Source organism: Orcinus orca, chromosome 9 (assembly GCF_937001465.1).
Source record: "Orcinus orca chromosome 9, mOrcOrc1.1, whole genome shotgun sequence".
Taxonomy (NCBI): Eukaryota; Metazoa; Chordata; class Mammalia; order Artiodactyla; family Delphinidae; genus Orcinus; species Orcinus orca.
Window position 1 is genome coordinate 87,386,116 of NC_064567.1, and position 15,754 is coordinate 87,401,869.

At 41.7% G+C, this 15,754-nt stretch overlaps 2 protein-coding genes across 4 annotated transcripts in view; one reads left to right on the forward strand and one right to left on the reverse strand.

Moving 5' to 3' along the window:
• LHFPL3 (LHFPL tetraspan subfamily member 3) overlaps positions 1-15,517 on the forward strand; it is a 531,627-nt gene extending 516,110 nt beyond the window's left edge. For all 3 annotated transcript variants that reach the window (XM_004263374.4, XM_004263375.3, XM_049714807.1), the window contains one exon: positions 13,183-15,517. In XM_004263374.4, the coding sequence (XP_004263422.1) occupies positions 13,183-13,211 (29 nt within the window). In that variant the 3' untranslated portion in view covers positions 13,212-15,517. The remainder of the gene's footprint in view (positions 1-13,182) is intronic.
• LOC117203713 (uncharacterized) overlaps positions 1-15,754 on the reverse strand; it is a 1,186,790-nt gene that overhangs the window by 1,082,044 nt on the left and 88,992 nt on the right. The window lies entirely within an intron of this gene.

A 15,754-nucleotide genomic window follows, 5' to 3' on the forward strand; every position in this document is an offset into this window, starting at 1 on the left:
TCACTAGTTTGTTTTATTTTTTAGATTCCACCTATAAGTGATAACGTAGAGTATTAGTCTTTCTCAGTCTGACTCATTTCACTTAACATAATACCCTCCAGGTCCATCCATGGTGTTGCAAATGGCAAAATTTCATTCTTCTTATGGGGGAGTAGTATTCCATTGTATGTATATGCCACTTCTTCTTTATCCATTCATCTATTGATGGACACGTAGGGTGCTTCCGTATCTTAGGTATTGTAAATAATGCTGCTATGAACATTGAAGTGTATGTATCTTTTTGAATTAGTGTTTTCATTTTCTTCAGATACATACCTAGGAGTGGAATTGCTAGATCATATGGTAGTTCTATTTTTAGTTTTTTGAGGAACTTCCATACTGTTTTTCATAGTTACTACACCAATTTACATTCCTACCAACAATATACGAGAGTTCCCTTTTCTCCACATCCTTGCCAACATTAGTTATCTGTGGTCTTTTTGATGATAGCCATTTCTGGCAGGTGTGACGTGATATCTCATTGTGGTTTTGATTTACATTTCTCTGATGCTTCGTGATTTGGGGCATCTTTTCATGTGCCTGCTTGTCATGTCTTCTTTGGAAAACTGTCTATTCAAGACTTCTGCCCATTTTTTAATCGAGCGGTTTGTTTTTTGGGTATTGAGTTGTATGAGCTCTTTATATATGTTGGATATTAACTCCTTATTGGTCACATCATTTGCAGTTATTTTCTCCCATTCAATAGGTTGTCTTTCATTTTGTCAGTGGTTTCCTTTGCTGTGCAAAAGCTTTTAAGTTTAATTTGTTTCCTTTTGTTTATATTTACTTTTGTTTCCTTTGCCTTAGATGACAGATCCAAAAAAATATTGCTACAATTTATGTGGAAGAGTGTTCTGCCTATGTTTTCTTCTAGGAGTTTTACGGTTTCCAGTCTTCTATTTAGGCCCTTAACCCATTCTGAGTTTATTTTTGTATATGGTGTGAGGAAATGTTCTAATTTTATTCCTTTACATGTAGCTGTCCAGTTTTTCCAGCACCACTTATTGAAGAAATTGTCTTTTCCCCATTGTATATTCTTGCCTCCTTGGTTGTAGATTAATTGACCATAAGTGCATGGGTTTATATCTGGGCTTTCATCCTGTACCATTGATCTATATTTCTGTTTTTGTACCAGTACCATGCTGTTTGATTACTGTAGCTTTATAGTGTAGTCTGAAGTAAGGGAGCATGATACTTGCAGCTCTGTTCTTTCTCAAGATTGCTTTGTCAGTCTACATTCACTTTAAATGGTTGTAGGAAAGTACCACAATTTATTTATCCAATCTCCTATTGTGGCATTACACTTACTTTCAATTTTTTGCCATAATAAACAATCTTATGTGTACAACTTTGTTCTGTTGTTATAATAGTATATTCAGAGCATTTCTTACAAACATTTATTAAATGCCATTCATTGGACTTTACACTCACAACCTGGTATTAACTGAGATCCCAGTCTCATCTGTGCAAATCAGAGGAAGGAGTAGAGTGACAGGCAAGACTGTCTCAAGACTCAGACATGTCTGGGGAAGTAATATCAAAGTAGAATGGTCGAGAAAACAGAGCTGGATCTTGTTTGCCTTTGTTCTTTGTTATCTTTATTGGTATATACTATTCAAAGTCATAACCATTGAATTCATTTTCTTACTAGTAAAATGGAATTAATGATATTACCTGCCACAGGGGTATTTGTGGGGATTGAACAGCATAATGGATGTAAAGCACTTAGTACATGCCTGGCATACAGTTGGTGTTCAATAAAGGTAGCTTTTATCATCATAGAGAAACCTTAAAATCCCAGCCAATAGTCTTACAGAGAACAAGGACCACAGCTGATTTCTAAGCTTTTCGGGGAGGTGTTCTGACTGGGGTATGACTCAGGTTATGACCATGTCCATAAAATAGCAAACAGACCTCTCCGGGGGTTAAGTCTGTTGCCTCCTTCCCTCCTCCTTCCAGCCAAATGCTTACCCCAATGAAGCTGTTTTTCCAGCACTTGGATGTTATCCTTAGTGCCTATAAAACCCTCAAGGGTTATTTTAAAGTGCTTAATTCCAAATAAGCACTAAGAAACTATGTGGATTTCTTATTTTATTATTTGTCAAAATAGGAGAAACTTCACAGGGAAGTCTTAGAAACTGCTTTTCTCAATTTAACTCTATTTCCTCTCTTCTCTCTCTCTCCCCCGGGGAGGATGAGGGTTTAATGCTGACCTTTATTTCTCAAAACAAACTTGTAAAATAGGTATTACATCCACTTTACAGATAAGAAAGCCAAAGCTCTAGCAAGTAAAATGACTTGGCCACATCTAGGAAGTGGACGACCCGGGATTCAAACTCTCCTCTGATTCCAAAGCCAAAGTACTAACCATCTTAAATTTGAATGTACACACTGGGGGCTTGATACTGCCTCAGTAGGTCTACCTGGGATTCTGGAATCTGCATATTCACAAATACCCAGGTGACTGAGATCCAAGAAGGTCCAGAGGGGGCACTGCCCTTGGCCATATAGCATTCACAAAGCCCGGTTTCTGCGGCAGGGATCCCCAGGGCCATGGGATTTTCTCCCACGGTCATCAGTAAAATGCCTTTATTGTAACATCAGTACACCTTGGAATGAAGTGAAGCCATGTGTATGTTTTGGATATTTGCTTGCTTAGAAAATGAGTCCCAGACCAGGGTAGGGGCACACCTGGTTTCTGAATGATTCTACTGTACTTGTTGAGGTCTTTACCATCTCCCCAGGACAGAGCCAGATCAACTGCAATGACCTTTCCATCTCAGAAATCCTAGTCGTCCATCCTCTGGCTGCCTTGTCTTATCTTCTACTGACCCAGTTGGCTTTCCTACTTCAGAACAGGTTTCTAATGCCTTACATCAGTGAGAGAGAACATGGCAAACTGAGAGATGTGTGGTATCACGTGGAGGAGGTGGCGTGGGGTACAGCAGTACTTTTCACACTAGATTCCATGAATCCTTGGAGATCTGCAGAGGTGTGATGTAGAGGAGGGACAGGGGAAGAGGGGAAGACTGGGCAGAGTGGGGTTCTGGGCCCTTGATCGGGGCAGCTGCATTGAGTTCTGTTTCACGTGTAGAACTGGAATTCCTAAAAGATTCACTTGAAAAAAGTGTTTCACTGGGGGAAACAAATGAAAAACTAATGGAGAAGGAACATCACTCTAGGTCAAAAGAAGGCTAATTAAAGTCTTCAGCTAACTAGCTGGATGACTTTGGGCAATTTCGTTTCTCTAGGTCTCAGAGTGCTTACCTGCAAAAAAAAAAAAAAAGGGTGGGGGGGGGTGGAGGTTAGCCTTGTTGACACCTGTCTTAGTCTGTTAGGACTGCCATAACAAAATACCACAGACTAGGTGGCTTAAACAAAAGTATATTTTCTCACAGTTCTGGAGGCTGGAAGTCCAAGATCAAGATGTGGGCAGGTTTGATTTCTGCTGAAGCCTCTCCCCTTGGCTTGCAGATGGCCGTCTTCTTTCTGTGTCCTCACATGGCATTTTTTACATGCATGCGCACCCCTGGTGTCACTTTCTCTTCTTTCTCCCAGCATTTTCTGACCCGTCCCTTCTCTCTTTTGGTCCCCATCTTGCACTAGTCATGCATTAACCAGCCTGCCTAGTCCTGCTAGACAGTGAGCTCTGTGAGTGCAAGGGCTGCTTCTGATAGTACTCTGTGTCCCAAGCACCCAGTGCACAGCAGATGCTCAACAAACCTCAGATGTTTCTCGAAAGGAGCCTTAGGCATTGTTATGCACTGACTTGTATCCCCCCAAATTCATACGTGGAAGCCTTAACCCCCAGTATGACTGTATTTGGAGATATGGCCTTTCAGGAGGTAATTAAGTTTAAATGAGGTCATAAGGGTGGGGCCCTAATCCTATAGGACTAGTGTCTTGAGATGAGATGTGAGACGTGAGAGGGATTCGGCACTTAGAGAACGGGAGGAAGGGCATTTCGGCAGAAGGGGCAAAGGCCTGGAGGGTTCCTTCCGAGACCCGCAGGTCACATTCAGGAGGCCAGAGCACAGTCTGAAGTGGGGAACCCATGAAGAGAGGCTGTGGTGGTGAGGCCACGGGAGGCCTCCTGGGCAGTGCTGAGCACATGGATTTATCTGACAGCAAAGGGTCACCTCTAAAAAGTTCTATGCTGAAGAATAGTCCACTCCTTTCTGCATTTTAAAAAGCTCTAATGTTCTGCAGTTCAGCTGTTCTCTGTCCCTCCTGTACCGCTATGTCATTTGTGGCTAACTGATGTCAGCCAATCAGTAATGGATTACACATTTGCCAAACGCATTAGGTCTCTTTTTATATATATACATACAACTTCTAAAGATTACTTTCCGTTTACAGTTATTACAAAATATCGGCTATAGTCGCTGTGCTGTACAGCACATCCTTGAGCCTGTCTTACACCCAGTAGACGGTACCTCCCACTCCTCCACCCCTATGTGGCACCACCAGCCCCCCCCACTGGCAGCCACTAGCTTGTTCTCTGTGTCTGTGAGTCTGCTTCTGTTTTGTTATATTCACTAGTTTGTTGTATTTTTAGATTCCACATATAAGTGATATCGTACAGTGTTTGTCTTTCTCTGTCTGACTTATTTCACTTAACATAATGCCCTCCACATCCATCCTTGTTGCAAATGCATTAGTTCTTGATTTCTCCTCTGACAGGGGCTACTGTGTGTGTGTGTGTGTGTGTGTGTGTGTGTGTGTGTGTGTGTGTGTGTGAATTACATCTTGATTATAAATTGCCTTATGGACTCTGTGGTCTACTTCCCTTTGGTCTAGAGAGCAAGCATACATCATACTTGAATGTCTTATTTCATTACAGCCAACACCCATATGGATAATTAGGATCAAGACTGTTAAATTTGTGGTAATAAGCGCATGTGAAGCCTCATGACCTTGAACTCTGTCTGCTAAAACTACTCAAGACCATAGGTCCACATCCTAAGAAACAAAAGGCTCACCACTTCCTGAAGGAGAGGATGAGTTGATGATTTTAAAGAGTTGTGCCTTACCATCATTTCATAGAAGCTGGTAGAGTAGTTAGAAGAAAGGGGAGCATCATTTGGGCTTTAATAGGTAATTGTTAGTAAAGCCCTTTTTAATAAAACTGATTCTAGCACTCTCGGAGAAATTTTCAAAAGACATTTCCTTCCTTATTGTAAATTCTGTCCTAAAAGAGGACAGGTGTTAAAGAAAGCATTTAGGTGCACAAATAGAGATATATCAATATACATTGTCTGGGTAATATGATTATAAACAAAATCGTCCCCCAACCCAGAAAATCTCTCCATAAAAGGAGTAGAAAAGGAAAAGAGTTTTATTGTTGAATAAGCATTAAACCAGAATGTGGTGCACATCACAGTCAATCTGCAAAGACAGAATGAAGTTAAACATTTTTGTAGGGCCGAGCAGATATAACCCATTACACACATATTTTCAGGATATTCATGAAATGCACAGGCAACACTATGAAAAATTTGTAATTAGTGTTGTAACACTATGAAAAATTTGTAATTTCTATGCACGGAAGAGTGCTTAGAAGTCACTAAGGCAGGGATGATGTAGTAAGATTGACACCCAATCTATGAGTTCTCGTGAAATACACTAAGAATGAGGGTACTACACTCTCCCCCTCCGACGGGCGTGTCTTTGGACTTCATTATTAAAAGCCTTTCAACCTGTGTAAAGTACGGAATGGCTTCCTGTTAAAACTGGACAGTGAATATTGTTAGGATTGATAAGTCAGCACTCACATTCTATTCTCAACATGCTAGGGGAAGCCTACCAAGTAATTGTGCCTGTTTTCTTGTTTTTAATAGATTTTACAGTATTCCTTAATGGGGACAAGGGGAGGAAGAAGAGAAAAGAGATGTTCATGAATTAACAATCGAAATTGCTCCTCATAAATTATTTATTTTCCAGGAAAAGTCATATGAGATAGTGTTGTGCCTGATGTCAAGGGTGAATTGTCCCTTGCACACAGGAATAGGGCAAGGTCACCAGGAGCTGAACCTCAGGCCATTTTCTGCCTCATCTCAGCAAAGAAGATTTGCATGAGGAGTCAGAAAAACAGTTTGAGCAGTTATCCTCCAACTCTCCTGTGTTCAAAATAGTGTGTCAGATGGAAATGAAGTTGGAAGAGACAGACAGAAAGAAAAAGAGAAAGAAAGGCAGAGAATATAAAGGCTAAAAAATAGGAGAAGCTAGGTGGAGAAAGGAAAAAGAAAATGTACTAGGTCTGTCTCAGGCTGTACATTTTTCATTTCTTAGCTACCTCTCTATGTATTTATATTTTAAAAAAAATTATTGTGGGGCTTCCCTGGTGGCGCAGTGGTTGGGAGTCCGCCTGCCGATGCAGGGGACACGGGTTCGTGCCCCGGTCCGGGAAGATCCCACATGCCGCAAAGCAGCTGGGCCCGTGAGCCGTGGCCGCTGAGCCTGCGCGTCCGGAGCCTGTGCTCCGCAACGGGAGAGGCCACAGCAGTGAGACGCCCGCGTACTGGAAAAAAAAAAAAAAATTATTGTGACAACCAAGTGCTAAAATCTCTATTTGTAGGTTCAGGATAGAAGAACCCCTCCCCCTCCTCGGCTCCCTCTGCCCAGCCCTTTAATGGAGGTGGAAGGAATTGAAAGCCCCCAAAAGTCCACACTGAGGTTTCAGGACACTGAGTACCTCCACCAGTCTCTCAAGATTTGCTTTGCTGGGTTTTTCATAGATTCCTGTGACTGGTTGGTTTCAACCATTCATTCAGCAAACAACTTCTGAGCACTTATTATATACCAAGCACATCATTGAGCTGCGAGTACAAAGATGAATAGGACACAGTCTCTCCTCAGGGAGTTCATTCCAGGGCCTTGCATCCTAGAGTGTGGGACCAGCAGCAGCATCACCTGGGTGATTGTTAGAAATGCAGGTTCCCAGGCTTCACCCCGACTTGCTGAATCAAAATCTGCATATTTAACAAGCTACCTGGGCAATTCTTAAACATATTGAAGTTTGAGAAGCACTGACCTAGTAGATTATTGGCAGGGGAGAGGGAGATGCTCTTCTGTTTCTCAATTCTTCCGTTCGTTCAGCAAGACAAAGGAGGTGCTGACGGCCTGGAGCTCACATTCTCATGGGGGAGAAAGGCGAAAAGAAGAAAATACATGAGATGGTTACAGGTCATGCATAGTGCTATGAAGCAAATAAACTGAAATAGAAAGAAACCAAAATGAACTATGACAGGTAGGGTGGTGGAAGCCTTCAGGAGTAAGTTATTTCTATTTTGTATCTAGCTTTCTGTTCTAAAAATGGAAACGTAGTCACTGGTCCTATGTGAAAAGAGCCAAAGATTATAATACTTCGTCCTCCTTTCCTTTTCTCCCCACTTCCCATCCCTCTGCCTCTGGCACCAGCCCTGAAACTATAGATGCCACCTAGCAGGTATAGTCACAGCTAGGCCCATTGAAAAGTCCAGGCTGCAAGCAACTAAGAATTTGGATGCAAACTGAATTAGAAAGCCCAGGAAGAAGTACTGGGGTTACCTTTCTGGTTGGGGTAAAAAGGCATTAGAGAATATCGAAGGGCTGGTAACTGGTGTGTAGCTTCCTATCTCACTGTTTTCTTGCATCACTGCAGTCACGGGCCAGAGAGTGTGCTGATGGGGATTGATGAGTGGGAGGGTGGCCTGCAAGTAAAGATGAGCAATGGGCATGTGTCGATGCGTGCAATCACAACAAATTCAGACCTTCTCATCACCTGTAGTGCTGGTGTTAACCTGCAGCAAAATCAGTGTTAGGCCTTAGTTCAGCCCAAAAGTATGTTGTGAGCATGCATTTATCTTCAGCACAGATCCTAATGCCCTACAGTTAGACCACCTGAGGCACAACCCAGTGATTGCCCAAAGAGAGGCTATGGATAGACCAGTAGGTGGAGGACAGGGTTTCAGGTATTGCTCCTCTAGAAACTATGTGTCAGGAAGGAACACACAAGTCAAAGATGGCGCACTCTTCCTGACCTGTGAGCATTGTGCCAGCTGTCCAGCTGTTCGTGTCATTTACAGTATATTTAATGCGGCAAATCCAAACCACAGGCGGAGAAAGGGCATCTGCCCACTGTTCCAGTTATCTCTTGCTGCATGACAAACTATCCCCAAATTTAATGGCTTAAAACTTTGTCAAAGTTTTGTTGAAAAAACTCACACCCATTAGGATGGCTACTAACACCCAGTTTTACTATATCTCACAATTGTGTGGATCAGGAATTCAGGAAGGGTTTAGCTGAGCAGTTCTTGTGCTCCATGTAGCATCAGCTAGGGTCACTTGGTGGCATTTGGCAGGAAGATCAGTAGTATGGAGGGTCCAAGAAGGCTTCATGCATAGGTGGGGCCCTTGCAGGAATGGCTGGGAAGGTGGGCTCAGCCAGGCCATTCTCCCTCTCCACATACTACCAAGGCCTCTCTATGTGGTCACTCCAGCAGGGGAATCAGAAACTGCCAGTTCTCTAAAGGTTCCCAACATCACTAATCACCAGAGAAATGCAAATCAAAACCACAGTGAGATATCACCTCACACCCATTAGGATGGCTAGTCTCAAAAAAGCAGAAAATAACAAGTGTCAGAGAGATGTGAGGAAATTGGAACCTTTGTGCACCATAGGTGGGACTGTAAAATGGTGCAAAAGAAAACAGTATGGAGGTTCCTCAAAAAATTAAAAACAGAGCTTCCGTATGATCCAGCAATCCCACTTCTGGGTATATATCCAGAAGAATTGAAAGCAGGGTCCTGAGGAGGTATTTGCACACCCATGTCATAGCAGCACTATACACAATACCCAAGAGGTGGAAGCGACCCAAATGTCCATCAACAGATGAATGGATAAACTCAATGTGGTACATACATATAATGGAATATTATTCCACCTTAAAAAGGAAGGAAATCCTGTCACAGGCTACAACATGGGTGAACCTTGAGGACATTATGCTAAATAAAATATACCAGTTGCAAAAAGACACATACTGCATGATTCCACTTAAAGGAGCTATCTAAAGGCATCAAATTCATAGAAACAGAAAGCAGAATGGTGGTTACTAAGGGTTGGGGGTATGTTACTAAGAGAAAGGGGGATGTTGTGTCATGGGTATGGGATTTCAGATTTGCAAGATGGGAAGTCCTGGAGATCTGTTTCACAACAGTGTGAATATACTGAACACTACTGGACTGTACACTTCAACATGATTGAGATGGTAAATTGTATTTTATGTGTTTTTCTTTTACCATGTTAAAAAATAAACCACCTGTACTCTTAAAGCCCAGATTGAAGGGGAGGGGAACATAGACCCCATCTCTCAAGGAGAGGGAAGGCAGAGAATCTGCAGCCAGCTCTACCCTGCCACACCCACTGTGGGGCAGATCCTGTCTACAGCACCTGAGGGTGTAGATGGTGAGATGTTATTTCCAGGGGACTGTATTCAACCTCCCAGAGATGAAGGGTGTCAGAAGGCACTATCAGAGGTGGGCACAGTTTGAAACAATAGAGTGAGAGAAAATGACTAAGCTTGTATAGCCAATGAGAAAAAATGGCCTGGAATTCCGCCCTTACTCATTTTCACAACAAAGATTCAGCAAGCTATTCTGCTAAAAGCCTGACCACCCCCACGAAGCATTTTTGTCACTTAGACAGTGCCTGCCCCTCAGCTATCCTGACAGTGGGAGCTCCAAGCCCTAACTGAATAGGTCGGATAGGAACAATACGCAGAAGCAGATCACAGGAGACCTTTCAAAGCCGGCAAACACATAGAAAATTCAACGACACCACAGCATTTAGACAGCCTGGACAATGTGGCCGTTATAAATGCTGCTCTCATGAACAGCGATTCAAATGACAGCTTCGTAAAGGGTTTGCAAAGAGCCCTTTGGAAATGGAACATAGGCGACTCGGAGCCCATGACGTGTTACAAGGACAAACCCAGCTGAACAAAGATCCACAGCAGCATTGAATGACTTATTTATTCAGCCCTGCTCTGTACAAACCTGGGAGAAGATGACAGCTTTTAAATCGCCTCCCCTGAGCTTTGCAACATCCATGGTGCGTGGGAAATGTTAGCAAAAGTTTTGAAAAAAGCAGAATGTTTTACAAAGCGAAGATCACAGTGTAACCATGCTAATGCTACCACCAAATTCTGCAGACGGCCCTGGTGTCTCAGAATTATTAGGCAGAAGGAGTGACAGTAACATCTGGAGAGGGAAACTCTGCCCTTTATCCTATTCCACCTGCTGGCTTCACACGTCTGTTTGAAAGGCTAGCCCCTGCCAAGCTTTCCGGTGGAACATTCTTTGTGCGGGCCATTTAAGTGATTGCTGTAGAATTCTAATTGCTCTCCTTTGGCAAAGTGTTCTCCTGGTATTGTATAAGGAGTGTTGGTGTTCTGATCAACCCTGGAACACAGGTGCTGTTCTTTTAGCCTAGCACAGGCTGCAGAATTCTCGCATGCCCCAGGGTTCCTGTTGCATGGTGGCGTCACGCACTAGGGAGCTGTGTCTGAGTAACCCCAGCCCAGCCAGCTTTCCCAGGAGGCCTCCTGACAGTGCAGCCTGTGCTCACAGCAGGACTGGGACTAGGGTGAGGCAAATGCCTGGCATGCAAAATTTAAGGAGGCCCTCGCCCTGCATTTGCACGACCCTGAGAGTGAGCGCCTCCTTAAATCTCGTACCCGAGGAGCCCCACTTGCCTTCCCTAGTCCAGGCCTGGCTTGCAGGCTTCACTCTCTCTTTTCCCATTCACTCCTCACCTCCCCACCCAAGGTTAGTACTGGGGGTGGGGAGTATAGTCCCAATGTGGACAGTGGTCAACAAAGAAGAGAACTTTAAGAAGGAAGGGCTGAGTAATCGACGGTGAGATTACAGCGAGGGATCCAGTGAGGCATTTAGCTACACGGAGGCTACCCGTGACCCAAGACCAAAGCAGATCCAGGAAGGGTTGGTGATGAATGACTTGTCCTGGTCTGCCCCTCCGCCATGGGCCCAGATGGTGGACCGGAAACCGGAAACCCTGTGAGACTGGCCACAGAGGTTCCCTTCCTGCAAGAAGGCTCAGGATCTTCCCAGGGAGATACCTACCCTGTAGAAAGCTCCCTTCTCCCCAGGCTGTGTGTCAGAACTAAAGCCCTGATCTAAAGCCCTTCCACCCCTGTTTGCTCTCTTCTCAGCCCAGTGGGATGTTATAAAGCCAAATCAGGCAGCTTAGACCTGCGGAAAGAGAAAGCGGGAGTCTCCGTTTCCGAGATGCTAACAAATGGTTCACACCACGTCAGGCTTTTCTATCGTGAAATCAGGGCTATATTCATTTGCAAACCTAAGACAATGGGGACTCCCTCTCGCCTCCCTCTTGCCCTACATCACACACGTATAGTCCTGAGAAGTACACTTCCTGGGACTACCTTCTCTTCCACACACACGGCCACTTTTCATCGCCCATTTCCCTGTTCTCCTTCCTACACTTACAACCCCACTCCTCCTCCCCTCCCCCACTAGCACCTTTCACAAATCTTACTCAAAAACCCAGGCATGCAGCTTTGTGGATTTTTAAATAGAAAATTATGCGGAGTGAGTGAATTATGCTGGAGTAGTGGAATCATGGACCCACAAGCCCAACTTTGGGTACCATCAAGCAAGAGCACCTCCATGACACAGCAACAGAGACCACACCAAGTTCAGAAGTGCCTGTAGCACTATGTAAAATCCATGGATGGCTTGCTTGTGTTGCTTATCTGAAGAAATCACCCTGCCTGCATGATTCAAGCTCAAAGAATCATTACAGACTAATCATCATTATGACATGATCATATTTCAATTATCCCCTGTGTAGTCTGGGTACTTTAAAGCAACTTCTCTCACTGAGAGAAGTTCGTTAAAAATCATGAAGTGCATTAAAATTTTTTAAAGCATGTTGGAAAACAACAAGGGGCTAAATTCTAGAAACAACGACACAATCTTTCAGAGGTTTCCCTAGCACTTATTCAAAAAGCATAATCTTATCTTGAGATGTGAAACGAGGACTAAAACTGAATAATGGGCCAATTGTTTCATTATAATATGTGTTTCTAAGTGCTCTGTGATGTAAAACCCAACAGGCTTTTTTTCTTTCAGCACCAATCTGGCCAACTAGGTGCACTGACCCATCTTCATAATATATAACGTGCCCTTAAGCCCTGGTCAACAGTGCCAAAGTCTATGAAAATCATACAAAGAATGGAGTCGATCATACTGTTTGTGGTCTCTATCAATATAGGCACAGTCCCTAATATGTTGGAGAAAAGAAAAAGCAGCCATCCCCTGAGCATTTGTCCTAAAGAAAGAATTTAAGAGAACAAATAGTTTTATATGCAAAGATATTCATTATTGATAATAATAACAAAAGAAACAGAAACCTACCTACATATCTGACCTTTGTGAAATCATTGAGAATGTAATATTGAGCGTGGACTGGAGAGGAATGAGAATGGAATGGAATATTATGCAGTCATGAGAAACCGATGCTGGTGATGCAGAGTGGAAACGCAGGAAATATGTTTTTAATATAATGTTAAAAATGTCATCTATACCGTGATTCCTACTGTACCAAATAAGTGCACATTTTAGATAAGAAATAGAAAGAGACATGGGAAGAAAACCGTTCGTGTCTCAAGGTGATTGGATCATGGATGATTCATCTTTATAATCATTCCTTCTGTAGCTGTTGTAATGTTGATTGGATAAGAAAGTAAAACTTGGAAGGAAAAGGAAAATACTCAAGGAGACATTTTCTATGCCAGGCAGAAAAATCAGTGATGCTTGGGATCATTTTGCGTTCTTCCTTGCTCTTTCAAAGCAGCCTGTAATCTTCACCCACACATAGGGAATATGCATGTCTGGGTTATCAGGGGATCCCCTCACCAGGAAGACTGTGCTGTTTGTTTAATGGACCAGAAACCTCAAACTTTTCAAGTCTCTTTTGATAACAAATCTAAAGTGCATTTGAACCATTTGTTGGTGTGGTTTTTCCGTGACAAATATGCACAAAAATCTTGAGGACAGAAAATGATGCATTTCTTCTTTCTCTCTTTTGTCTTTCTCTTCCCCACCCCGTACCCCCTTCTGCAGTTCTGCTAAGCCAATATTCTCTAGAATGAGCACAAAACAAATCAAATAACAGCTAAACAAATTGAATAACAGCTTTTGTACATCAACATCGAGAAGGAAGACGCTTGGGAGAGATCAGAGTACCAAGATGGATATGGGCGAGAGTGAAGCGTCCACTGTCAAAGCACCTTCTAAATCTAGATCGGCAGAGATGGGAGTGATTTTCTGGAAGGAGATGTGATCACGGATTAAACACCAGCTCATTGGAAACTATCATTGAATAAGAGCAGATAATATTCATGAGAAATCACATTCAGGAAATATTTTAAGGAAAAGGAATATAAATGTGCTAGAATTAACATGTAAAATATATATGTACCGAAGTTTGTAAACTGTCCTTTTTTAATCAAACAGAAAACAGAAAGCTTTAATCTTTAAAGATTATTTTAAAAAAGGCAGTCCACCCTAAATTATTCCTATTTCAATAGCCAAGAAGCTGATCAAGCGTCAGTTATGGAGGAAGCATCTTGGAAAATGCCTGTGAATGTTTTCATAGGAGCCATGACCTTTGGTTCCCATGTCTGCCGTTCATTTATGTCACTGTGTAATTAGTTAAAACCACTCGGTTAAGAGATGTAACGCTTCAAACTTTTTACCAGTTCTGTGTTCAGTTTAATCTGTCTGTACGTGTTATTACTGAGAAAGTGTTTCTGACATATACTATTACTCCATCAAGCTGTATATTACAGGAAGTACATCTTTACATCATAGTTTCCCGAGCAACATAGATTTCCCTATCTTTCAGGAAACAGCATCGAGGAACTCTGAAAAATATAGAAAGCTCATTTTCACCTTGGATGCTCACATATAATGTATAGGCTGCTATCAAATAAACACTTTTTCTATTTCTCCCTAATATATGCATAGGAATTTAATATACTTTATAAATAGCATCTAAAATACCTTCTTTTTTTCCTATTTCTTTGCCATACATAACATCAGAAATCCATATCCGTTCTTTCCCTTACTGACAGGCACTGATTTTTATTTTTAAAAAACACCATTCCATTAAACCCATTTCTAAATGATAGTGAGTGGTACTAAAAAAATAAATAATAATTTAATAGCCTTAGAAATAAATGAATATAAACTTATACAGAAGAAACTTGATAGGAAACTTGATAGGAGTAAGTTGCCTTTTTGTTTACTAATGTTGGTTTCAAGAAAACTCAGTATTTTTAGTTGGTTGGCATTTAGAAGTAGTGACAAATGATCAGTTGTCTTCAGCAATCTTTTGCTCCCAGGCTTCCGCCACCACCACCCTCACCACATATCCTGCCAATATGCAACAACAGAAAAATATTTAATATTGAAGTAGCCAGTTGCTTGAGAATGAAAACAAGCTAAAATGTATGTGTGGGGTAGTCAGCGTAAGCCAAACCACGTGCTATACCTGAGCAGAAAACATGAACATGTAGAATGCCTTCATTTTTAGACTCGAAATTAAGATCCAATTAGCATATATGACTGGAAGAGCAGACAGAGGATAATACAAGAAGAATCAAGCAAGATACAGATCATGGTTGTTTTCTCTTACCCTGTCTCTATTAGGACCACACTCCTAGTTTTGCCACATGTTTCTGGTACTACATCTTTTCACCATAAATGAGATTATGTTTCAAATGGCTAAAAAGTATATTACAGATACAGTCAAATATGTGAAACTCAATTCACAAAGATCTGGATTTTCTAAAGAACCAAATTAGGGGAATACTTATTATCTCTAAAGTATTAGCCGTTCTGGGAGTTATTTGTTGCTTTAAATATTAACTCTCCCACTGCATTCAAAACACCCTGCTTACTAAATTCAATTACACACAACTTTTCAAGAATTCATTTTTGATTTAAAGGGAGGTACCTCTCTATTTTATCTATAATGAAAATAGAAGGTATTGGCTTTCTCTAATCAATGTAAATTACAGATTCCACTGGGAGTCCTACAACACTAATAGTGGTGTTTATGAAAATGAAAAAGTGCTTCCTACCCACATGCAAATGTTTTTAAGAAATTTTTTCCATACAACCTAAGTGTAATTTAGCATACCATAGTGCTCTGAAGATGAGTCCTTGACAATGTACCATTTGTACATAGGTAATACACATGTAAATCACTAAATGTTAAGTATACGAAGTATGTTTTTATCTTTTTTAAAAAAAGTGACTCCCTTTCTCATTCTGTTCTGTTGTATTGCGTCCAAAAGTTGTGTGTAATTTTTTTAAGGTCCAGGATATAAACAAATTTGTTGGAATATCTGAATTTCTGTAAAAAATAAAAATAAGATTTTGTTATTTAAAAGATTGTTTAGTGGTGTGGCACACATTTGGTACATTCGGCATCTGTCTTTGTCCAGTGATCCAGTGACAGGTGATGATTTGACTGAAATAACTGTCTTCGGAAAAATCTCCTTTCTGTCAGATTCCATAATATTTGTCAACAGCAGACACTTATTGGATGTGCAGGACCCTCATCACGTGGAAAACACGAGTAACATCTTCAAAGCCTCTTCTAGCCAAGTATAGATACACCTCAAGC